At 44.8% G+C, this 25,501-nt stretch overlaps 1 protein-coding gene across 3 annotated transcripts in view; it reads left to right on the top strand.

Annotated features, from left to right (window-relative positions):
* Positions 1-25,198, top strand: part of HACE1 (HECT domain and ankyrin repeat containing E3 ubiquitin protein ligase 1) — a 93,128-nt gene extending 67,930 nt beyond the window's left edge. For all 3 annotated transcript variants that reach the window (XM_030556016.1, XM_030556017.1, XM_030556015.1), the window contains 5 exons: positions 10,047-10,178; positions 19,138-19,236; positions 19,508-19,578; positions 23,702-23,815; positions 24,273-25,198. In XM_030556016.1, the coding sequence (XP_030411876.1) occupies positions 10,047-10,178; positions 19,138-19,236; positions 19,508-19,578; positions 23,702-23,815; positions 24,273-24,375 (519 nt within the window). In that variant the 3' untranslated portion in view covers positions 24,376-25,198. The remainder of the gene's footprint in view (positions 1-10,046; positions 10,179-19,137; positions 19,237-19,507; positions 19,579-23,701; positions 23,816-24,272) is intronic.
* The last annotated feature ends 303 nt before the right edge of the window (positions 25,199-25,501 follow it).

Below are 25,501 nucleotides of genomic sequence, written 5' to 3'. Positions count from 1 at the left end.
GAATAGATTTTAAAGGAAAACTGTGCTCAGTTTATTCAATATAGTGGTCTGAAAGTTTCCATGAGAAGCATTTCCAGCCATGTATAAATTGTTTAGTATATATGAAAATAGTTTTAATCAGTTTTATTTGTGACATTGAGAGTATGGGAGTCCAGCATATAATCCTTTTCAGTATTAAGCAAACGAGCATCAATATAGTTGGTGTTAAAACTTTAACACTTCGTAGAAGAGTCAAGCAGACATTGTTCCAATCAAATTCTGTACTTCCTTTGCACTGGTTCTTTCTTGAGCATACTATGTGTATTATATGTATACATAAATTGCATGTATTTATCTAGCTTTTTGCTGGTAAGATATTCGGCTGTTATATTGGCAAATGACCACTTGGTGTCATCATTTATTTTAAAATTTTCTTGTTTCTGGAACTTTGACAGTGAATCCTTACATGCATAATCTTCCTTTCTATCAGGGCAGACATGTCATTCAGATAACTAACATGCATTTTATGAGACTGATTCTCCACTGTCTTGTACCATTTAGAGTTGGTTTTCCACCCCCTTTTCACAGGTGTAAATGACTACACAATGCAAGTCAGTGGAGATTTGGCCCCTTTATTAATATTATAAATTGATGGAGTCAGGGAACAAATACACTGTTGCTTTGTTCCAATCTCTTTTAAATTCTTGTAGCATAATATATATAATATATATTCTTAGTTTAATATATCCCACAATAATTTGTGGTTTCAGTGTTGCCATTATAAAGTCTATCGTCAGTTTACAATGCTCTTTTCAATTTGAACGAAGTTGGAAATTTGCTAACATGTCATCCCTAATCTAATATTTAAGTTCTTCTGTTTGACATATCCTACAAGAATTTTACATATTTTAGTTTGATAGTTTTATGTATATTTGCTTTATAAATATTCTCATACTACCTCCACTACATGCTCAACTCTGACATGAAGAGATCACCTCTAGAGGTGATATTTCTATTCCCTTCTTGCCCTTAGCACCTTTTGATGTTGCTAATTATGATGATTTTTGAAATATGGATGTTAGTCTCTTGGGAATGGGGGGATTATGAAACTATTTAATGACACGGTCATACAAACAGCAGTTAGAGGGCAATGACTTTTTTGCTCTCTACTGATCTGAGCTAGACTCAGTCTAATGCAGGGGTGGGCAAACTTTTTGGCCCGAGGGCCACATCTGAGTATGGAAATTGTATGGTGAGCCATGAACACTCACAAAATTGGGGGTTGGGGTGCGGGAGGGGGTGAGAGCTCCAGCTGGGGCTGGGGCCTCTGGGTTGGGGCTGAGGTTGGGGGTGCAGGAGGGTGCTTTGGGCTGAGACTGAGAGGTTCAGAGGGCAGGAGGGGATCAGGGCTGTGGCAGGGGGTTGGAGTGCAAGAGGAGGTAAGGGGTGCAGGTTCCGGGCGACGCTTACCTCAGGCAGCTCCCCGAAGCAGCGGCATGATCACCCTCCAGTTTCTACGTGGTGGGGCTGCCAGATGGCTCTGCGTGCTGCCCTGTCCACAGGCACCACTCCTGCAGCTCCCTTTGGCTGTGGTTTCCGTTCAATGAGAGCTGCGGGGGTGGCACTTGGGGCGGGGTCAGCGTGCGGAGCCCCTTGGCTGCCCCTCCGCATAGGAGCCAGAGGGGAGACGTGCCACTGCTTCCTGGAGTCATGTGTAGCAGGGCAAGCCCCCAACCCCTTTCCCTGGCGGGAGCTCGAGGGCCAGATTAAAATGTCTAGGGCGCCGGACATGGCCCTCGGGCCTAGATTGCCCACCCCGGTCTAAGGATACAGAGTCCTTGACTTTTAAATCATGTGCCAGTTCTTGGACATACCTATTCAGTAAATATTTTCTTAATGACCTGTATTTGTACTGTGTAACTTAATGACTCTGGCAGATTTAAAAAATGCCTTTTTTAAAAAAAGATCCAAAGTAAGTAATAACTTTATACTGCAGTCTTTCTTCTCCAATAAGTTTAGAATATTTTTCTGTAGTCTACGTTGTAATTTTTTTTGTAATTTAAGAATAAACAATTGTCCTTTTCTAAAACTTGTACTAACATCTGTCAGAGGAGGGAAGTTCAGTCTCTGAAGAAATTCATTAGTGTGTGTCCCGTAGAGGGGTACCTGTTGAAAAGTATTATCATCCCAAGCAATTCATAAAGTCATGGGGCACAAAGGGAAAAAAAATGCTAATCCAGTCCAGTAGAAGAGGAATGTCAATTGAGAATGACACATACTTATTTAAAACAAAAATTAGTTCAGCAGATAAAACCTGAAGAAATTCATATGGATGGTGTTGAAAATAGGATATACAATTTCAATAAAATAGTCTGTGTGGCTATCCAACAATGACAACTCACAGGCTCATGTGCTCTCATGTGGCTTCATAATATGATCTGTGAGGAGCAAGATCATGAACAAATGTCACACAGGAGTGTGCATGCTCACACTGAAGTCTCAGCATGATGCTTGACCCTTTTTTCAATCACTTTTTCGTACCTGGCTTCCTCAAAGTGTTAACTTTTATTGATAGTTGTTCTCTATTCAGTCTATTCTGTCCTTGGCTGTGTCTTCAAACGTATTGTTCTTTATGCTACATGAGGTGAGTTTCTGCTTATGGGTGTCTCTTTGAAGTATTTTGTTGTCCACCCATACTGCGCTTTCAAGAGCAACACTCCAGAAAACAAAAGTTTTCTATGAGCTATGTTGTTGCCCACTCTGATAACATGATCTGTCAATCTAAGCTGAGCTTTTATCATTTACTTGGCCTCAACTGGCCTCAATTACTGTTTTGTTCTTTTAAGGATATTAATGTTTGAGACTGTCTTGCCAGTCAACTTTCAGAATAGAGTGGAGGCAGCATGTGTGACATTCTTCAAGTTGCTTAATGTGTCTGTGGTAAATTGTCTGTGTTTCACACCTGTCTAAAAGGGATGCTAGTACTGCTGCATTGGGTATTATCAGTTTTGTTAAGGGCTTGGCTACACTGGAGAGTTGCAGTGCTGGTGGTGGGTTTACAGCGCTGCAACTTACTCACCGTCCACACTTGCAAGGCACATACAGCACTGCATCTCCCTGGCTGCAGCGCTGGCTGTACTCCTGCTCTGCCTGTGGTATAACGATTTCAGTGCTGGTGATGCAGCGCTGCTCCGCCAGTGTGGCCACCAAAAGCGCTGTAATTGGCCTCCAGAGGTATTCGGAGGTATCCCAGAATGCCTGTTCAGCCACTCCCAACAGCGCTGCAAATGCTGCAAATGTGGCCACACTGCAGTGCTGGTAGCTGTCAGTGGGGCCACGCTGCAGCACTTTCCCTACAAGCTGTATGAAGACAGCTGTAACTCCCAGCACTGTACAGCTGCAAGTGTAGCCAAACCCTAAGTGTTGGATGGTGTGCTGGGTGAGTATCCTATGGCAAAGTCTTCTGAAGGCCTGGCTTAGCTTTTATATTCGACTTCAGCTTTCCTGATCGAGCGAACCATCTGTTAAGATAGTACTGCCCAGGTATGTAAAGTTATTGACAGTCTTTGGCTTAAACAATCAGTGGCGATATTTGGCTGGTGGTTGGTCGAAAGAAGGCTTGTTTTTTTGTTTTTTTTTCCAGGCTGATAGTGAGTTGAAACTGTTTAGTTGCCTTAGAGAACCTTGTCAAGGATAAGCTGTAGATCGTTATCACTATGGCTAAGTAGTGCACAGTCATCCACAAAAAGGGCTTCCTGTATGAGTTCCTCAAGAATTTTTATATTTGCAGTAAGCCTTTGGAAATGGAAGAGTTTTCCATCAGTTCCATACCTTACGTAGATGCCCTTTGGAAGGCTGGTCTTTGCATAATTCAGAACTGCTACAAAGAGGAGACGAAAAAGGGCCAGGGCCAGTGCCAGCATACAGGCTTGCTTCACTCCATTATATATGGGAAATTGTTTAAAAGGTCACTGTCTGAGAGGGCTTGACCAGTCATGTCTTTGTGAAATTGATATATGATGTTGGCAGATTTGGTGGAGCAGCCAAACTTTTCTAGAATTTTCCAGAGGCCGTTTCTGCTCACAGTACCGAATGCTATTTTTAGGTCAATGAAGACAGTGTACAGTTCTGTGTTTTTGTTCATTTTTTTTTTTCCCCCCTGAATCTGTCTCTCAACAAAAGCCAGGTCTGGTACCCTGACCTGATCTAAATCCACAGTGGCTCTCTGGTAGAAATGTATCTGATACTGTTTTGACAAACTGATTGAGCAAAATATGAGTGTTGAGAATTTTGCTACTAACAGATAGCAGGGAAATACCCCAGTAGTTACCACAGTCAGAGTTAATGCTTTTATTTTTGTATAGAGTAACTGATTGTATCTTTGAAGCCCTGAGGAATTTGCTTGGCTTCCCATCTTTGATTTCATCTAGATAATTGACAGCATTTAGGCCTGCAAGTTTTAAAGATTTCATCTAGTATGTCATCTTTGCCAGGTGTTTACCAGACTTCATTTGTTTGATAGCTCTTTGCACTTCCTCAGTGGTAGGTAGTTGGGCGATTTCTTCATATATGGGGTCAATTCCTCTAGCACCTGTTGGTTGATAGTTAAGGGTGATTCCGTGGCTCAGTGAAGTGTTGTACTCATCTTTCAGAGATGCCTCACTTGTCCTTGATTAAGGTAGATCCACCTGAATTCTTTAGTGGAGAGGGTCCAGATTTTGATGGACATAAATAGCTTTCAGGGAATCCTGAAACAATGTTATGCTAGTATTGACATAATGCAATATTTCTTCTGCTTTCTTTTCCCACCAGTTTTCCTGTAGAAACGAATGCAGTCTTTAACCCTTGGCTTGCGGGTACTTGAATTTATCTTTCTTTAATGTTGATTTTTGTCATTTTGTCAAGACATACACATCATTCTTTTGCTTGAGGATTTTTTCATTGAACCAGTCCTGGCGCCATCTTTGATTTATGGCTAGAACATCTTCTGAGGCTTGAAGAATGGCTGATTTGAATATATTCCACTTTTACAGTACATTATTGGTTGATGTAATGTTATCAAACTTTCCCCTAAGTCTTCCCTTAGTTTTTCTTGAAGAAATGGATGTCTCTGCTTTGCTATGTTCAATTTTAGATTTAATATCTTCAGCTGAGAGGCAGCAGGATGTAATTTAAAAATGACTCTGATCATTGTATGTTGAGTCCAACTATTCGTCCGTTGCATTGCTCTGGTGATATTAGTGCCACTTTGCCATATAATGATAGTCATTCAGGTGTCAATACTTTGATCTCCAGTGCATCCAAGAGGTTTTATAATTGTCTGCTTGCTTAAATACTGTGTTTGTAATAGAGTTCATGCTCAGCACACTTGCTGAAGTAGGAGACTATTGCTGTTCATTTTTCCAACTCCATTGGTCTTTATTACTGTTCCAAGCCTCGCTATCTTTCCCTACTCTGGTATTAGTCTCCCATGGATAAATCTTTCAATGACTTCAGAAAGCTGCTTCTAATGGCAAAATAAATGCCATAAATCCTTTCTTCCTCTGCTGTTTTCCCTTTCCAAAAGATTAGCCACCTCCTAGTTCAGCGAGCCCCAAACTTTTGACAGTTGTGCCCCCCCTCCCGTCTGCATCCCTCCGTCTACCTATAGCTGAGAGTGGGGATGTGGCTTGGAAGTAGGGACGGGGGAGACACAGACAGGGTAAGGGGGCCAAAGGTGGGGCTGCAGCTGGGGGGTGGGTCTGGGGCTGAGAGCGGTGCCAAGGCTGGGTACGGAAGCAGAGCTTCAACTGGGCTGTAGGGGGGACCAGCAGCTGGCCCATGGCCAGGTGCTGCTCTGCTTTCAGCCTTACCCCTAGCCTTCACCCTGGGCCAGGAATGGAGCTGTGTCCAACGGGCGAGGCTGGTGGGGAGACCAGGAGCAGAGGCACACCAAGGCTGGCAATGGGGCCAAGGCACAGGGCCAGGAGCCAGGGACATGGCTGGGGGCTGGATGGCACTCCCTCCCTGCCTCTGTGGGGGCTGCTCTGGGCCCTGTTGTGCCTGCTCTGGATGTTCCTCTGTGCCCCCTAGAGGGGCACACCCCACACTTAGGAACTCGGACAGAAGTCCCCATTCTGGAGCCTTCTTCTCCAAGTCATCTTTTGCTGAGGGCAGCCATATTGATGCTCCATCTTGCAATTCCCTTGCAATTAATAATATACACCTTTCAGGTCTTGATGTGGTGTTATCTATTAGAGTCCCTATGTTCCATATCCCCATGGTGAGAGCTCTTGTTTTGCGTACAGAATGACCTCGTGTGTGGATGATCCACCAGATGTGGTAAACTGTCCAGATTAGAGTTGGGCAGGCAATATTATGGCACTTTTGCTAGCCTCTTCCTTTATGGGGCTGAGCAGTGCTGTCTTAAAAGGGGCTATTCAGTCACCTAGGATGTTGCCTGACATCCTTGGTGCCAAGGATGAAGGTTTGTCTGACTTCCAGTATTCACCTACACCTGACACTTCACCACTTGGCATTGCTGGAGGACTTCCTTTCTCTGATGCATGAAAGGCAATCTTGGTCTCTTGGCTGCTGAAGTCAAAGACCAGTGGCTTGAAGGGTCATAAAGACTGGTAACTTCATTAGCTACATTGGATAGCCACTGATGTCTTTTGTGCCTTGTCAAGCAGTGCATATGTCATGGAATGTCCCTGCAGTACCTTTCCCTCTGTTGAACCAAAAGGACTCCTCTGCCCTGTCCACCAAAGCAGACTTAGTACAGATTCATAAAGTCCAAGTCCAGAAGGAATCAATGTGATCATGTAGTCTGACCTCCTACATAACACAGGCTGTAGAACTAGAGCATATGGTTTTGATTTAAAAAATTTTCAGTGATGGACAAGACACCATGACTTTTTGGTAAGTTGTTCCAATGGTTAATTACTCTCATTGTACTTTACATCTTACTTTCAGTCTGAATTTGTCTAGCTTCACTTCCAGCCATTGGATCATGGTGTACCTTTCTCTGTTAGATTGAAGAGCGCATTATTAAATATGTTCCCCATGTAGGTACTTACAGACTGTAATCAAGTCATCACTTAAACTTCTCTTTGTTAAGCTAAATAGACTCAAGGAGCTCAGTCGCTATGAGGAAAAGTTTCTGATCCTTCATAGATTCTTGTGGCTCTTCTCTGAAGCCTCTCAAATTTATCAACCTTCTTGAATGGTGGATACCAGAACTGGACATGGTATTTCAGCCGCTGAGGTGAAATAACCTCTCTGCCTCTACTTGAGATTCCCCTGTTTATGCATCCAAGGACTAGATTAGCCCTTTTGGCCACAGCGGCACACTGGGAGCTCATGTTCAGCTAATTAGCCACCACAACCCTCAAATCCTTTTCAGTGTCTTCCCAGGAGAGAGCCTTCCATTATGTAAGTAAATGTTTACATTTAGCCCTGTTAAAGTGCATCTTGTTTGCTTGTGCCCAGTTTACTAAGCGATGTAGATTGCTCTTTATCAGTAACCTGTCCTTTTCATCATTATTTACCACTCCCCAATTTTTGTCATCTGCAAACTTTATCAGTTGTTTTGTTTTATTCCATGTTTAATAAGTACATTATAGTAAGAGTCAAGAACTTATCCCTGCTGTACCTCACTAAAAACACTCATTTTATTATTTCCTGTGTACAGATACATTTTGAGACCTATCAGTTAGCCAGCTTTTAATTAATTTAACGAGTGACAGGTACATTTTATATATTTCTAGTTTTTTATCAAAATGTCATGTTGGGACTAAGTCAAAGTATACTACATCAACACTATTGCCTTAATCAAGCAAACTTGTAATCTCATAAGAAAAAGATATCCAGTTAGTTTGATAGGCTCTGTTTTCTATAACCCATGTTGGTTGATGTTAGTTATGTTACCCTTCTTTAATTCTTTCCCATATCAACTGTTCTCCTATTGTGCCCAGGGTCAATGTCAGATGGACAGGCCTATAATTACCTGGGTCATCCTGTTTCTTTTTAAATATTGAAACATAATGAGCTTTCTTCCAGTCTACTGGGACTTCCCTGGTATGTTAGCTTACTGAAAATCATTATTACCAATCCAATGAGCTCTTCAGCCAGCTTTTTAAGACCCTTGGATGCAGGTTGTCTGGAACTGCTGATTTAAAAATAGCTGCTGTTTAACATCCTCCTTGTATGCAATTTTTTTATAGCCACCTTCTCTTCCCTGTTAAATCAGTTTTGTGGTTTTGCTTTTTAAAACCATTATGGCCTTCATCCTCAACTGAGGGATTGTAGCTTTTTGGACATCTGGAAAAGTGTTCTTAAGCCATTCCCAGTCCCATGCATATTGGAAATGAGTATTTCCAGAGGTGTCTGTCTCTCCATAGGTTCCCTCAACCTGGTTTAGCCTGCCATTCAGTGGTGTCCTTGGAAGAGACTGGAATTTTGGTTTACTTAAGTACATCTTCACCCTTCTCCTTTTGCATGCACTTCACAAACATTTAACTAATCATTCATCTCACTCTTACGTTACTACTACTTTTACACTGAAAAGAGAATTTCTTCCAATTTTGAAGAGACTACTAATTCCTGCTAGAATAAAGTATAAGGGATTTCTTTGAAATTGGGCAGCTTTTCAAAATAGGGATATTTTTTAAATGTTATCATTTTAGACTTACAGTAGAACCTCAGTTACGAACACCTCGGGAATGGAAGTTGTTTGTAATTCTGAACAAAACATTATGGTTGTTCTTTCAAAAGTTTAGAACTGACCATTGACTTAATTCAGCTTTGAAACTTTACTATGCAGGAAAAAAAAATGCTGCTTTTAACCACGTTAATTTTAAATGAAACAAGCACAAAAACAGTTTCCTTACCCTGTCAAATCTTTTTTACACTTTCCCTTTATTTTTTAGTAGTTTGTGTTTAATACAGTACTGTACTGTATTGCTTTTTTCCCCTCTGCTGCTGCATGTATCACTCAGAGCCAAAGTTGATTTAACTTAGTTTTGAGAAGTGTTGGCATAAGTTTAGATTCCCAAGTAGAAAGATGTCTGCATTGAGTAAAGAGAATGTGTTAGACTTATACAACGTGCATCAAGATGAGCTGGAATAGACTGGCAGGCTGTGCACAAGCACATAGCACTGTGTTTGTGGCCCAGGCAATGTAAAGCTGGATGAAGCTGTCTTTCTGCCCCCATTTGAAAGTCCCTTTACCTTTTTGACTGCTCCATAGTAGTAGCAGTTTTGAATGATAAAAAGGGAGTGAGCCAAGGCCTTGTTTCATTTAGTGTGTATCTTGGAAGGTGAAGAGTGAGAGGTTCCCACTTGCAGATTGCTTAAAATGTGTGGGATACAGTACATCAGTGGTGTCCGACTGAATATTTTCATATTGTAGGTCTTTTGTTTTTCTCCTGTTTAGTTAAAAAACAAGAAAAGGAAATTCCATCCAAACTGATGTTTGAGGTTGTATTGTTCATTCAGTCAGAAAATGACAATGTAAAATTCCATTAACATTCTTGGTCTAGGTCCAGGCCCTTGCTGGAACTGTGCTGCACTGTCATTCCAGAAGTAGTCTCCAAAAACATGCCCCACAAAATATGGCTGTGCTACATACATTTGTATGGGCAAAAAGGAAATAGAAGAGTACTTGCTCAAACTTTGTAGGTTTCTGTTTTTAGAGGCCTTTTGAAAATGTGTCCATGTGTGCTGCAGTTGCTAGCCTCAGTTAGATGAGTGAAGAATGCATTGAAAACCACCGCTAGAATTTACTTCGAATTATAATCTTAATGTAGGCAGGACTATGTTCATGCATATGTATTTTTATATACACCTCTACCGCGATATAACGTGACCCGATATAACACAAATTCAGATAGAATGTGGTAAAGCAGTGTTCCGGGGGGGCGGGGCTGCGCACTCCGGTGGATCAAAGCAAGTTCGATATAACGCAGTTTCACCTATAAAGTGGTAAGATTTTTTTTTTTGGCTCCCGAGGACAGCGTTATATTGAGAGAGAGGTATTTTTTACCATAAAAATCTCATTTTAATGTTCTCAATATCTTTCATTGCAGGCTGAGTATGTCCAACTTGTTACTGAACTTCGAATGACAAGAGCCATTCAGCCTCAGATAAATGCTTTTTTGCAAGGATTTCATATGTTCATACCACCTTCTCTTATACAGCTTTTTGATGAATATGAACTGGTAAGCAGCAGTTCCTATATTTGTAACTGACAGCATTCAGCACTTCATTGCTAATGTAATGAGGTAGAAGTAAAGCTCAGTGTTTTGAAAGAGATTTGATATTCATGCTTTGGTTTTCATTTCTATAGACTTGCTCTGAAACTTCTGTCCTTGTTCACTCTGATTACCTTAGGTGAGCATTTTCCTGAAAGACGGTAGTATTGGTCGCTCGTTACAAGAGTAAAGTCACGCTTTGTAATACCCAAGATAGAAAGTGAATATGTCATGTGGTGTCCATAAATCCCTTCAGTAAACTTCAGGAAATGTTCCTATTGCCTAGTTTATTTGTCTTTACTCTCACTTCCTACTTTCTGAATCAAATTTACTTTCCTAAAAAACTTTGTGTAGTTGCTCCGTTTTTCATTTCTGACTACATATATACTTAGTACCTTGGAGAAAGTGACCACCAGTCAGGGCCTTTTCTGCCTGTTTTCCATGATATTCCATGGTTGTTTTCCTATATGTTTGGATGTTTCTCTTCTTTCCTTCTTCCTAAGCCACAAAGTGACTTGGTGTAAAATTTTCATAATGATTTAGGAGCCTGAGTCTCACTGAATGCAAAAAATATAGATCATCTGTAAGCAATTACATATTATTTAATGTAAAATTAAAGATTTTTTCCAACTTAAGATTGGAAATTCTACTTATATTGGAGTATTGTAGTTAAACTAAACACCCAAATATTTTACTAAAACCAGAAAATTCAGAACAGAAATTCCACAAAAATCCTTCTTATGCAGTCTTGCCTCATTGATTTTATTCTGAAGGGTAAATTAGAGTTCCAGCCTCCACTACGTACATGTGCTGATGTTACAAATTTATACAACACACTCATGTTTTTCTCCTGCAAAGTATATATGTGTATTTGTGCACACATTTGGGTGTCATGGGAGGGGGAACAGAGAGGCCACTGAAAATTAATTTCTTTCCCTTGCTTTCAAAGAAATACAGACTTCAATTTCTTCAGCATTTTGTCCTTTGTCTTGCTGGTGACCTAAGATCCTGGTGTACATAGATAGAGCACATGTGCGCACACATGCAAGCTCAAATACAATTCCAAGTTGTCATGTTGAGGACACCAGTTCATTAGACACACTATCTGAAGGATCTGAAAAATTGCCCTGTAATTCATTTATATATGCTATTTTTGGTAGAATGTTGAAATTACCCTCCTCTCCTCCACCCCCCTATATTGTAGATTATGCTGTACTGCCAGTCCACTGAGTTCTAATGAGAGGCATTCACAAGTTTTTCTGCTGTTCATTAAGCATTTTTTCCTTCTGTCCCATCTCAGGGATGCTTTTTTGATCATTAGGTATATTCTCCCCTCCCTCCTGTTCTATCACTGTCACCTTGATTAAGGTGGTGGGGTCAGTCTAGAAAAGACGGTTACTCACCTTTGTAACTGTTGTTCTTCGAGATGTGTTGCTCACATCCATTCCAGTTAGGTGTGCGCGCTGCGCGTGCACGTTCGTCGGAAACTTTTTACCCTAGCAACTCCAGTGGGCCGGCAGGTCGCCCCCTGGAGTGGCGCCGCCATGGCGCCCAATATATATCCCTGCCGGCCCGCCCGCTCCTCAGTTCCTTCTTGCCGGCTACTCCGACAGTGGGGAAGGAGGGCGGGTGTGGAATGGATGTGAGCAACACATCTCGAAGAACAACAGTTACAAAGGTGAGTAACCGTCTTTTCTTCTTCGAGTGATTGCTCACATCCATTCCAGTTAGGTGACTCCCAAGCCATACCTAGGCGGTGGGGTCGGAGTGAGAAGTCGCGGCACGGAGCACTGCAGTTCCGAAGGCCGCATCCTCCCTCGACTGCTGGACCAGGGCGTAGTGGGAAGCAAAGGTGTGGACCGATGACCAGGTCGCTGCCCGACAGATTTCCTGGATGGGCACACGGGCGAGGAAAGCCAGCGACGACGCCTGCGCCCTGGTAGAATGCGCAGTCACACGGCCCGTAGGGACATGGGCCAAGTCATAACAGGTCCTGATACAGGACATAACCCAAGAGGATACCCTCTGGGAGGAGAAAGGAAGCCCTTTCATACGATCTGCTACCGCCACGAAAAGCTGGGGGGATTTTCGGAAGGGTTTGGTCCTCTCTATGTAGAACGCGAGAGCCCTATGGACATCCAGCGAGTGGAGCTGCTGCTCCCTGCCTGAGGAGTGAGGTTTTGGGAAAAAAACCGGAAGGAAAATCTCTTGGTTGACGTGGAAGGCTGAGACCACCTTGGGCAGAAAAGCAGGGTGTGGTCTCAGCTGCACCTTGTCTTTGTGGAAGACCGTATATGGGGGGTCTACCACAAGAGCTCGGAGTTCCGACACCCGTCTAGCTGAGGTGATAGCTACTAGAAAGGCAGTCTTCCAAGAGAGGTAGAGCAGGGAGCAAGTAGCTAACGGCTCAAAGGGGGGCCCCATGAGCCGGGACAACACCAGGTTAAGATCCCAGGTCGGAGCAGGGGGACGGACGTTAGGGAATAAACGTTCCAGCCCTTTAAGGAATCTCGACACCGTCGGGTGAGAAAAAACGGAGCGACCGTCCGCACCCGGGTGAAAGGTGGAGATAGCTGCTAGGTGGACTCGCAACGACGATAAGGCCAGACCTTGCCCTTTGAGGGACCAAACATAGTCTAAGATTTCGGTTACCGAAACTTCCATAGGGCGGAGATTTCTCTCTACGCACCAACAGGAGAAGCGTTTCCATTTCGCCGAATATGTGGCTCTTGTGGACGGTTTCCTGCTGCTCAAGAGCACCTCCTTCACAGGCGTGGAGCAGCGCAGCTCGGAACCAGTCAGCCACGCAGGAGCCACGCCGCTAGGTGCAGCGACTGCAGGTCTGGGTGACAGAGGGTCCCGTGGTCCTGGGTAATCAGGTCCGGATGAAGGGGCAGGGGAACTGGGTCGGCTACGGCCAAGTCCAGCAGCATGGTGTACCAGTGCTGCCTGGGCCATGCCGGGGCCACCATGATCACTAGAGCCCTGTCTCTGCGCACCTTCAGGAGGACCTTGTGGACCAGGGGGAACGGGGGAAACGCATAGTACAGGTGGGTCGACCACTGGATGAGGAAGGCATCCGCTATCGACCCCGGCTCCCTGCCCTGAAAGGAGCAGAACGCTTGGCACTTCCCGTTCCCCTTGGACGCGAAGAGGTCCACCCGGGGATAACCCCACCTCCGGAAAATGGAGAGAGCGACGTCCGGGCGAAGGGACCACTCGTGTGACAGGAAGGATCTGCTCAATCGATCCGCCAGCGTGTTCCGTACTCCAGGGAGGAAAGAAGCCCTGAGGTGAATGGAGTGGGCTACGCAAAAGTCCCAGAGTCGTATCGCCTCGAGGCACAGGGAGGAGGACCTGGTGCCGCCCTGCTTGTTGATATAGTACATGGTCGTCGTGTTGTCCGTGAACACGGCGACACAACGACCCTGAAGCTGATGACAGAACGCTTGACAAGCAAGGCGGACCGCTCTCAACTCCCGCATGTTGATGTGTAGCCCCACCTCCTCCTGAGACCACAGGCCCTGTGTCCGCAGGGTCCCTAGGTGGGCCCCCCAGCCTAGATCTGAGGCATCCGTCGTCAGGGATACCAAGGGCTGAGGGGGGTGGAAGGGAAGACCCGCACATAATACGGACTGGTCTAGCCACCAGCCGAGAGAATCTAAGACCTTCTGGGGGATTGTGACTAACATGTCTAACGGTTGCCTTGCCGGCCTGTAATGACTGATAAGCCACAACTGGAGAGGCCTCATGCGGAGCCGAGCGTAGTCGGTCACAAAGGTGCAAGCCGCCATGTGGCCCAACAGGGTTAGACATGTCCTTACTGACGTCAATGGGGCTGACCGCAAACGTTGAACGATCGCCACCATGGTCTGAAACCGTTGCAGAGGCAGCGAGGCCCTGCCCACAGTGGCGTCCAGGACGGCCCCGATAAATTCCACCTTCTGAGTGGGCCTCAGGGTGGACTTGTCTGTGTTTATCAAGAGGCCCAGACTTGCAAACATGCCGGTGATCACGCGGACATGGCTGTTGACTTGTTGTTCCGACGTGCCCCGAATCAACCAGTCGTCCAGATAAGGGAACACGTGGACACGGTTGCGCCGAAGATGCGCCACGACAACTGCCATGCATTTTGTAAACACCCTCGGGGCCGTGGACAGGCCAAATGGGAGGACTGCAAATTGATAATGAAGAGCCCCCACAACGAAGTGGAGGAAGCGTCTGTGGCGCGGCCAAATGGCAATGTGGAAATACGCGTCCTGCATGTCGAGGGCGGCGTACCAGTCTCCCGGATCCAGGGATGGAATAATGGTCCCCAGGGATACCATGCGGAACTTCAACTTCACGAGGTATTTGTTGAGCTCTCGCAGGTCGAGGATAGGCCTGAGGCCCCCCTTGGCCTTGGGGATCAGAAAGTAGCGGGAATAAAACCCCTTGCCTTTCTCGCTTTCCGGAACCGCCTCTATAGCTCCTTTGCTGAGGAGCGTCTGCACCTCCTGCCGAAGGAATTGCTCGTGAGAGGGGTCCCTGAAGAGGGACGAGGAAGGAGGGGCGGGAAGGAGGGAATGAAACAAACTGCAGGCGGTATCCCGTCTGCACCATGCTTAAGACCCAGCGGTCCGATGTTATTTGGGACCACGCCGGGAGGAAAAACGAAAGGCGGTTGGAAAACGGGGGGAAGGATCCATAGGGGAAACTGTTACTGCGCCCTCGGGCGCACCTTCAAAATGAAGGCTTAGGACCAGGCGGGGGTTTTGAGGAGCCTTGGTTCTGCCCCCCTTGGTTCCCCGAGTGCCTGCGCCTTCCGTTCCTGCCGCGGCGCCTGTAAAGGTCCTGCCGCTGGCGGAACTGGGAAAATGGCCTGCGTTGTTGTTGCTGCGACCTAAAGGGTCTACGCTGCGTCACGGGGGTGTGCATCCCGAGGGACCGCATAATGACCCGGTTGTCTTTAAGACTCTTGAGTCTGGGGTCTGTCTTGTCAGAGAACAAGCCCTGGCCTTCGAAAGGAAGGTCCTGTATAGTATGCTGGAGCTCCGGCGGAAGGCCGGAAAACTGCAGCCAGGAGATGCGATGCATCGTAACTCCTGACGCGAGGGTACGGGCAGCCGAGTCCGCAGCATCCAAGGAGGCTTGCAAGGCCGTGCGTGCGACCTTCTTGCCTTCGTCCAAGATGGCCGCAAGCTCTTGGCGAGCATCCTGTGGCAGCAGCTCCTTAAATTTGTCCACTGCCACCCAGGAATTAAAGGCATATCTGCTCAGCAGGGCCTGCTGGTTGGAGACCCTGAGCTGCAGCGCCCCAGCCGAATACACCTTACGGCCAAGGAGGTCCATCCGCCTGGCTTCTCTGGATTTGGGGGCTGGAGCCTCCTGGCCATGACGCTCCCTATCGTTCACTGATTGCACCACCAGTGAACCCGGAGTCGGGTGTACATGGAGATATTCGTATCCCCTAGAAGGGGCCATGTACTTCCTCTCGACGCCTTTCGCCGTCGGAGGGATGGAGGCCGGGGACTGCCAGATGGTGTTGGCGTTGGCCTGGATGGTCCGTATGAAGGGCAGGGCGACCCTGGTGGGAGCATCAGAAGAGAGGATGGTCACAATTGGATCCTCTATCTCCGAGACCTCCTCTGCCTGCAGACTCAAATTTTGAGCCAAACGCCTGAGGAGGTCTTGGTGCGCCCTGAGATCCAGTGGGGGGGGACTGTTGGAGGAGGTACCCGCCACCGCCTCATCCGGGGAGGAGGATGAGGAGACCCCAGGCACGAGAGTGTCTAACTGAGGGTCTTCCTCAGCCCTCGCCTCTGCCTCAGGAGCCACAGCGGAGTCTTGCTGCTTGGACCCTTCCTCCCCTTTCGGGGAGGGAGGGGGGTGAGACAACGAGGCTTCAGGAGCCCTACGCTCCGCAGTCGCCGGCCTAGCAGGGAGCTGCTGGGGGCCCTGGGCCTGATGGTATGCCCAGGGTGTCCAGAATCCCCACTGTTGTGGGCCTTGGTCCTGCAGCGGCGGATCACCGAACAGCGCCGTCTGCCGGTCGGTGCCCAGCGCATACCCGCTGTCCGTCTGGGAGGATACGGACGGCTGTCTAGAGGGCCATGGAGGGGCCGACCCTGGATGGTAAGGGTCTGCGCGGGCCGGCACGGAGGATCGTCTCGGTGCCGGGGACCGGTGCCGGGAGTCATATCGGTGCCGGGATCGGGACCGGGTTCTGTCGCGGTGCCGGGATCCTGATCGGTACCGGGCGCCGCTTCGGTGCCGGGACCTGCCACCGGCTCGGTGCCGGGAGGTTGACCGAGACCGGGACCTGCCACCGGCTCGGTGCCGGGAGGTCGACCGGTGCAGCGAGTAGCGTCGGGACCTGCTTCTGGAATCGCGGTGCCGGTCTCGGCGACTGGAACCTGACCGCGATCGTCTCGATGTCGACCGGTGCCACGAGTGCGACCGGTACCGCTGAGGGGAGCGGTGCCGGGACTGCGAGCGGCGGCGGGACCTGGAGCGCCCAAGACGTCGGGAGCTGGATCGTGAACGAGATCTTCTGGGCGGTGCCGACATCATGGGCTTGCCTCTGGACACAACCCGCTCCGGAGGTACCGGGGGTGGCAGCCGAGTGGGCTCAGTCAGGGCTATGAGGTCCCGAGCCGAGGCGAAGGTCTCCGGTGTGGATGGGACCATTGCCTCAACCCCAGATCTCATGGGGGAGCTCGGCGGTACCGGACTCGACGGACCCGCTGGGCCCGGAGTCGACGGTGCCGGCGGCGCCGCGGCCGATGTCGAGGCCGGGCGCTCTAGCCGGGTCTGCCTGGCCGGAGTATTGGACTTCGACGGCCTTGGTTCTGACTCCGGTGCCGGAGAGGGTCGGTGCCGGGGAGTCTTTTCGGTGCCGGTGCGATCCGGTGCCGGCGCCGAGATCACGGCCTGCGAAGCCGTCTGGTCAAGTGCCGCCTCCATGAGGAGAGTCCGGAGCCTTTGATCCCTCTCCTTCTTTGTCTTTGGCTTAAAAGCCTTACAGATGCGGCACTTGTCAGATCTGTGCGATTCCCCGAGGCACTTCAGGCACGCTTCGTGGGGATCGCTGGTAGACATGGGCTTCTTGCAGGCCGCACACTGTTTGAAGCCCGGCGAAACAGGCATGAGCCTGGCGCCGGGTGCCGGGAAGGGCTAAGCCCCCGGCGAAGAACTACTTAACAACTATTTAATTTAACTATCTACTTAACCAACTAATTAACAACTATAATGGACTAGAGATGAACGATAGATAAACGATAGAGAACTAGGAGAGCTAGGGACGTGGAGGACAGCTATGCCGCGCTCCACAGTTCCAACGACCGACACGGCGGTAAGAAGGAACTGAGGAGCGGGCGGGCCGGCAGGGATATATATTGGGCGCCATGGCGGCGCCACTCCAGGTGGCGACCTGCCGGCCCACTGGAGTTGCTAGGGTAAAAAGTTTCCGACGAACGTGCACGCGCGGCGCGCACACCTAACTGGAATGGATGTGAGCAATCACTCGAAGAAGAACCTGATCTTCCATTCTCATATCAGCAGGGTGTATCAGACAAGTGTTAAGAACACTATGCCTCTTTTGCTCCCTGTCCTTCTCTTCTCCACAGCGCATTCAGCTCCTGCTGGGCAAGGAACAAAACACAGTTTTAAGCTCCAAATTTGTCCTTCTGAATAATAGTTTATAGTACAATCACTAACTTGTGCTTCTATATATTTAAAACTGACATTGATATTTTAATATAGCATTTAAAAATATTATTACAAATTTAAAGAATGTTTTATTATTAAAAAGGAAAACCTGTCATTTCAGGTGATCACTTACAGGTTTAAAATTTCTTAACCTGTAAAATCTTTACCAGGTTTTATTGTATAAATAGCAACTGATTCAGACTTTTCAAAACGAAATCAACAACTCAGTCTTCCAGTTACGCAAGTGCTTTGGTTTTTCATATTCAAGTATGCTTTCCAAGAGAATTTTTTCCTGTATCAGAAGTTTGTGAAACAATAAAACACAAAGGATTTCTCATTCTGATCTAAGGCATTTAATGTATTTTATATTAAGGTTGAATATGTAGTTGTGTAGTTCAGTGTAGACAAACTTGGCAGCCCTCATACATTTAACTATTCCACTTAGAATCTGTTTTATTAAAAGGGATTCTGGTGGCTATGAGACAATGCTGTTACCTACTTTGAAACTGTATCTTTGACTTCTAGTTTCATATCTAAAATATTAAGTTGTCTTAGTCTGGAAGTAATGAATTGGTAGGGTTCCCCTTCTCATTGTCTCAGCATAGGTTGATCCTCCAATTTGGTGGATTTTTGGCATCACTCTACTGAGAATAGCCTGTTTAGAAAGATGCCAGTCTTCCTTCTGTCTCACACTAGATCAGATATAGATTTGGATTATCTCTGCCGAAAAGGATGAAAGTTGGTTCCCCCTTTCCAGGAGAGAAGGGCAAAGAAAAACTACCTCTAGCTGTGACACTAGACTTTCCCAGTCAAGGTGACAGGTTTTTCAGCCAATCCATTTCTGTGCATTGAAGGGCTGGTAGTCTGCAAAGATCCACCTTGCCTGGAGGATGGGTGGATAGGTTGGTTCTAGTGGAACTCTGGTACCAGGATTGTACTAGCTCCCTTGCTTACACTGCACTTGCATGTAATAAAATTTCTACTTCTGATGACTTGCAGGTGGAATTAAATAATACACAAAGGTTTGCCTGTCTTTTTTAAAATGTAGGAGACTGAAGGATCTTGTATTATAAGAATTGATATCTTATTTATTAGGAATGAAGTATTGAAAGGAAATTGGAACAGAAAAAGCATTTTGGTTTAATTCAGGATTATTCTTTAAGTAAAGCAACTGCACTCTTCAAAATTAATTGTTTGTAGAGAAGACTAACCAAGATTTGTTTTTGTCCTGCTGAAGGAGCTGTTGCTCTCTGGTATGCCAGAAATTGATGTGAGTGATTGGATAAAAAATACAGAATACACAAGTGGTTATGAAAGAGAAGACCCTGTTATTCAGGTAAAGTCCCAGCTGAATGGATGGAGAATATTGTATTTTAATCCTTCAAAGTTTTTGTTACTTTTGGATAAAAGCTTACATTAACCAAAGTATTTCTATAAATCACTTAAGATGGGAATGTCGCATAATAAAATAAGGTATGAATCTGACTCAGAGCTAATTTCCATAATTGAAACCATCAAATTTTAAATTTGCCCTTATTTAGTTATATCTTTTTTCAAATTAAAAAAAAGTTTTCCTTTTCCATTAAACACACTTATTTTTCATTTAGTGGTTCTGGGATGTTGTAGAAGAACTAACTCAGGAAGAGCGAGTGTTACTATTACAATTTGTTACTGGCAGGTGAGAAATATTTCAGTTTATACTGCATATATTACAAATACTCTAGAGTCAACTGGACTGCAAATGGAAAGACACATTTCATGACCAAGAACTGTTTGTTTACCGAACTGGGCAACCTGAATACTCGGGAGTCTACTATTAGTTGATCTGTAAACAGTTGTACTGTTTGTTACCACCAAAATGGCTAATTAGTATTTGCCAACACTTACTGTAATTTTGGTAGTCACTTAGTTTTATTTCATCGCTTATTCCTGTGCATTATACCTCTTGTGTGGTTAACTTGCTATTTTTTAGCTATCATAGATACTAATTTTTGCCCATTGTTGTGATATCTGAGAGTTTTTTACAGATATGTACATAAATCCATATTTGAACAGGCAGTTGTCATACTGGTCTACCATAGAACACACTTGAGTGTCCAAACTACTTTTCTTTCCAAGTTGGTTCTTTTACTGGCAGTTAAAATAAACAATGCAATATAAAGTTTCACTCCAAACTAGGCTGTTCCAAGAGTTTTCCCCCAAGACGACTGTGTCCGAAATACTAGTTCTTTCTATCATGAGTCACTTGTGCCTCCCTTTTCATGGGGAAGTTGTATTCAAGGAGGAGTTAAGGAGCTCCACCTGCCATAGGGAGTACATGAGTCAGTGAATGTCTCAATTTCCATGCAAGGTTCAAAAATACCTGGTTTCAGAATAGGTCAACAGAAGATCCTGTTTATACCACTTAAGTGGTTAGTGTATAGGCCTAATTTTTCTCTTGCCCTTGTTTCTGGGAGGCAGGTAGAATTTAAAGGACAGGAAAAATGACTTCTGTCTTCTCTCTCACATCTTTGAAATGACAGAGTAGTGGATTTTTCTTTTTCCTGTTAATTCTGTGGGCAGGCAATCAAAAGAGGATATTGCATTTTTCCCTGGAGGGAACCAAGTTTGTGGTCATCCTTTAGTCTTGTCGCGAAGAGTTCCACAGCTATAGATGGGCCACCAAAAATGTCTCCTACCCCCATTAGTCTCAGTGAAGCTCTTAATCGATACAATATCTCCAAAGATCATGGTCAGTTTAGGGGGTTATTAGTGAGAGTCTTGATCTGTTCTTCCATCCCTTGCAGAACTGACTCCTGTAATTCTACCTGCACTGCTTCCAGTTCTCTGTTTCTAGTGTTTCTAAATTAGCAAAATCTATTTTTTGCAATAGTCCAGTTTTGCTATTCTGAAATCCAGAATGGTACTTTGAAAAGCACTGGTTTGGGATATGTGCTCTAAGTGGAATCCATTGTGTTTATAGCCTTGTTAATGAACTAGGGGAATTCTGACGTGTTCACTGAAATTGACTAATACCAGCCTTGTTAGAGCCTTGTTTGCTTTGTTTACAGATCACCTACTGCTATGATGTTACAGCTTTTTTTTAACAGTAATTAAATTTATATTGTTGATACCTTTAAAGCGTAGGACTGGAACTTGGCAGAAATGGCTCAGATTACTATTACTTTTCTGCTATGATGTATCTGCTTATGGTCTGAGGTTTCGGCTAAGCATGGTTGGTGGTGGAAACCTATTGTTTCTTCAGTGAGCAAGAAATCATCTTGGCCTTTTGAGCATTATAGACAGGCTTGGAAGCATCAGCTTTTTATTGGTAAATGTCGGTCATATTTGAAGCCAAGCAGGATCATTCTTGCCTCATGCTAATAGTACCAAGATGGCCTTGGAAACAGTGATCCTCAACCTGTTAGCATTGTTAGTGAGGCCTCCTCTACTTCTCCCATTAGATTCAGATGTAATTTTCTCAGGACCATGGCAATCTGCTCTGTCCCAATCTACAGGCCCTTCACTTGATAGCATGGATGCTTCACAGCTAACACCATGACTTGCTTGAAAATCATTCAGGAGCTGCTTCTGAACAGCAGAAAGCCTGCAGCTGGACATACTTCCCTGGTCAAATGGAAACATTTTTTCTACCTGCTCTCAGCTGAGAAATATCTCTCTCCAGTTCAGGCTTCCACATTTTTGGATTATCTGTTGCCCCTGAAATGGCAAGGTCTGACAGTTCCATTAAAGTACATCTGACAGTGATTTCAGCATTCCATCCTCCAATGGGTAGTTATGGGTAGGGCCCTACCAAATTCACAGTTCATTTTGGTCAATTTCACGGTCATAAGTTTGTAAATTTTAATATTTAATCTATTTAAATCTGAAATTTCACAGTGTTTGGAATTGTAGGGGTCCTGACCCGAAAAGGAGGGGTGTGTGTGTGTGTGTGTGTGTGTGTGTGTGTGTGGGGAGGGGTGTTGCAAGGTTATTGTAGCGGGGGTTGCGGTACTGTTACCCTTACTACTTTGGTGCTGCTGGCGGCAGCACTGCCTTCAGAGTTGGGCAGCTGGAGAACAGTGGGTGCAGGCCAGGACCTCAGCTCTGAAGGCAGAGCTGCTGCCAGCAGCAGCGCAGATGTAAGGATGACATGATATGGTATTGTCACTCTTACTTCTGTGCTGCTGCCCACAGAGCTGAGCCCTCAATCAACAGCTGCCCCTATCTAGTCACCAAGCTCTGAAGGCAGCAGCGCAGAAATAAGGGTGGCATGCTATGGTATTGCCACCCTTACATCTGCACTGCTGCTGTCAGAGTGCTGCCTTCAGAGCTGGGTGCCCGGCCAACAGCCATCACTTTCCAGCCACCTAGCTCTGAAGGCAGCGCAGAAGTAAGGGTGCTAATACTGCAACTCCCCCTAAAATAACCTTGTGACCCCCTGCAACCTCCTTTTGGGTCAGGACCCCCAATTTGAGAAACACTGGTCTCCCCTGTGAAATCTGTATAGTAGAAGGTAAAAGCACACAACACCACATTTCACTTTCTGTGACACATTTTTCAGGGTTGTGAATTTGGTAGGGCCCTAGTTATGGGGTTGGAAAAAAAGCAGTCTACTATCAGATTTTTAAAAGAGTTGAACAGATTATACCCTTGAGTATAAGAACTTGTTCCCCCATGAGATCTCAGCCTTGTGCTAACAAAATGAATGGGGCCTCCCTTTGCAGCTCTTGCGACATGCTGTCCCTACTCTCTCTACCCGTGTGCAAGTGTTTTCTCTAGTTGCTATAACATCAAGGAGAATCGGTGAATTTTGAGCCTTGGTTTCAGAACATCCCTGTGTCATGTTCCATAAGTATAAAGTTTACCTTTACCCTCACCCAAAATTCTTGACCAAGGTAGCTTCCAGTTTCCACATTAGCAAATACATTGCCTGATTGATGTTTTTCTTGAAGCATCACATGCATACAGATGAAGAGAATCTTCATTTGTTGGGTGTGAGGAAAGCATTGGCCTTCTCCTTGGGCAGCACCAGACCCTTTAGAATGTCACTGTGATTTGTGGACAGGGTAAAAGGCACACTGGTTTCCACTCGGAGGATTTTCTCTCGTATTTATTTGTGCTGCCAGTTAGCTCATGTCATGCCAACCCTGTGATTATTGGCTCATTTGAGTAGAGCACATACAGCTTCAGGAGCTTTCCTAGCGCAAGTACCTATTTAGATATTTGCAAAGCAGCAGCCTAGTAATCAGTATTCACTTTTATTGCTCATTATGCAGTTTCTCATCAGTCCAGGAACAATGCCAGTTTTACAATGCCTGTCCAATCCTGCCTCATGTTAATCTGCTTGTGAATCACCTATAATAGAATGGACATGTACAATCACTTGAAGAAAATGTTGCCTACCTTTCTGTAACTGTTGTTCTTTCAGGTGTGTTGTACATGTCCATTCCATAGCCCACCCTCCTTCCCCTTTCTATCAGAATCTGTCCAGTAAGAAGGAGTTGACGGGACTTGGGGTGACTCTGCCCTCTTCTACTGGCATGCAGGCACTTGGCAGTAGAGGGTGCGTGAGCTGCCCCAGTAAGTACTGCTGATGGGGGGGTGGGGAAGGTTCTCTGAGAACTGTGTACAAGTTGCACATATCCATTCCATTAGAGGTGCATGTACAACACATCTCAAAGAATGACAGTTACGGAACGGTAGGTAACCATTTTTTAGCACTGGTTATTAGATGTGGCAATACAAGCTTTCTATAGTGTGCTGGTTTTTCAGCTCCCAAGTACCCTTTTAATGTGTTAATAAATGGTGGATGCTTTCAGTTCCAGGGTTCCTCATGGTGGCTTTGCCCATATAATGGGTGGCAGTGGATTGCAGAATTTCACAATTGCAGCTGTGCCATATACTCAAAATTTGCTACCAACATCAAGTACATGGTATGTTAAATAGCCTCATTTAAATGCATTAAGAAACTAAGCAGAATCCTTTCATTGTTTTCATTATTTGTTTTACACTTCAGGTGCAACCCTCTTGTACAACCTAATTAAAAGGAAAACCTAAAACTGGTTGTTAAGCCATAAGTAGTTATATATTTGAAGGAACAACCTTAACTACTCCCACGTAGTTAATGGAAGGCAGTACAATATCACTAAGGGATGCTTCAAGCTAAATTACTATATTGCTTTTTACTTTAAACCACAGGGAACTTATTTTCCTGCAGTACATTTGAATGCTGAAGGGTACTGCAATGCAGCAGTGTGTTTTTTCATAAACATGACAACTTCAGGGTTTTCTAATTTGAATAAATATATGAGGACAGTTTCATATTAATTACCTAGTACAAAACAATCAAATTTTTACTTCTCATATTTAATGGCGATGCTTTTATTTTAGTATCAACATGCTCAAGTTACCTGAATATCCAAGCAAAGAAATCCTTAAGAACAGGCTTCTTGTGGCATTACACTGTGGAAGCTATGGTTACACAATGGCGTAATGAAGTCTGGAAAACTCCTCTGACTACTGATGCGCAATTCAGAGTGGCAGAAATAATTTTGGAAACTGTCAACACAAAAGCAAGCCTATATGCTGCGATTCAGAGACAGGGCTGACTTAAAAAAAAAAAAAATTAATAAAGGATCTGTTTCCTGTCCATTATGTTGTCTAAGTCTGTGATACTGTTACATGACTTAAATTTCATAGTACACTGTATCTTTATTTAATGTTAGATTAGTATTGAAAGCAGCATATTTTCATTAGCATTAACGTAACACGAAGATGAGTGGGTTTGTCAATGTTTCCCACCAATTTTATTTGATTCTCAACTGTGTGGATGAATGAGTTTCTTTTAGTTGACCTCCCACTCACATGATATGCTATTAAGACACACACTTGTGTGACTTATTGCATGTAAAAGTGCCATTTATTTTTGCAGAGAACACTGTATAGAAAGTTTGATTTAGATAGTGTACAAAATGACAGATCTAATGTATTTTCCCACTTATTGAATTGTACCTATATTAAATGGTTTTTAACTTTTTAGTATTTTAATGTGTATATAATATGTAAAATTTAGACCATTGTCACTGAAAAGTAAATGGCGGATGGAATTAAGATCTAATTTATATTATATATGATAATGTACGCTATATTGTACTAAATATTAAAGTATTTGTGACTTCATTGTCAATTTGCAGTTTAGAACTTATATATATTGTTTTAGATGTATATCTGTTCTTTATTCGAAGAATACCTTTTCACATGCCTTGCTATAGTCCTATGTAGAAAAGATATAATTAAATTTTAATATTTTAGCAGAATCTGTGACTGGCCACTGTTTGGTTTTTTTTGTCTGGACTGAATTCATATATTAATAGTCTCAACAATCACATTGCACCATCATTTGCATGAGTATATACCTTTCATTGTGTTGACAAAGGCTGTTGCTTTGAGTTGGCTTTCACATTGCACAAAGGAAAAAAGCTTGAATGTATTGAGGTACCAAGCAGACTGTAATAATTAGGAATCCTATGCCACTATCATAGAGAATTAGCAAAGAAAACATACCATTTCTGAGTAACACTTCACATTACATTGAAAAAAGCTTCTTTAAATTATTGGAG

This window comes from Gopherus evgoodei, chromosome 3 (genome assembly GCF_007399415.2).
Source record: "Gopherus evgoodei ecotype Sinaloan lineage chromosome 3, rGopEvg1_v1.p, whole genome shotgun sequence".
NCBI lineage: Eukaryota > Metazoa > Chordata > Testudines > Testudinidae > Gopherus > Gopherus evgoodei.
Note: the sequence above shows the minus strand (reverse complement) of the source record. Positions and strands in the feature narration are given on the sequence as shown.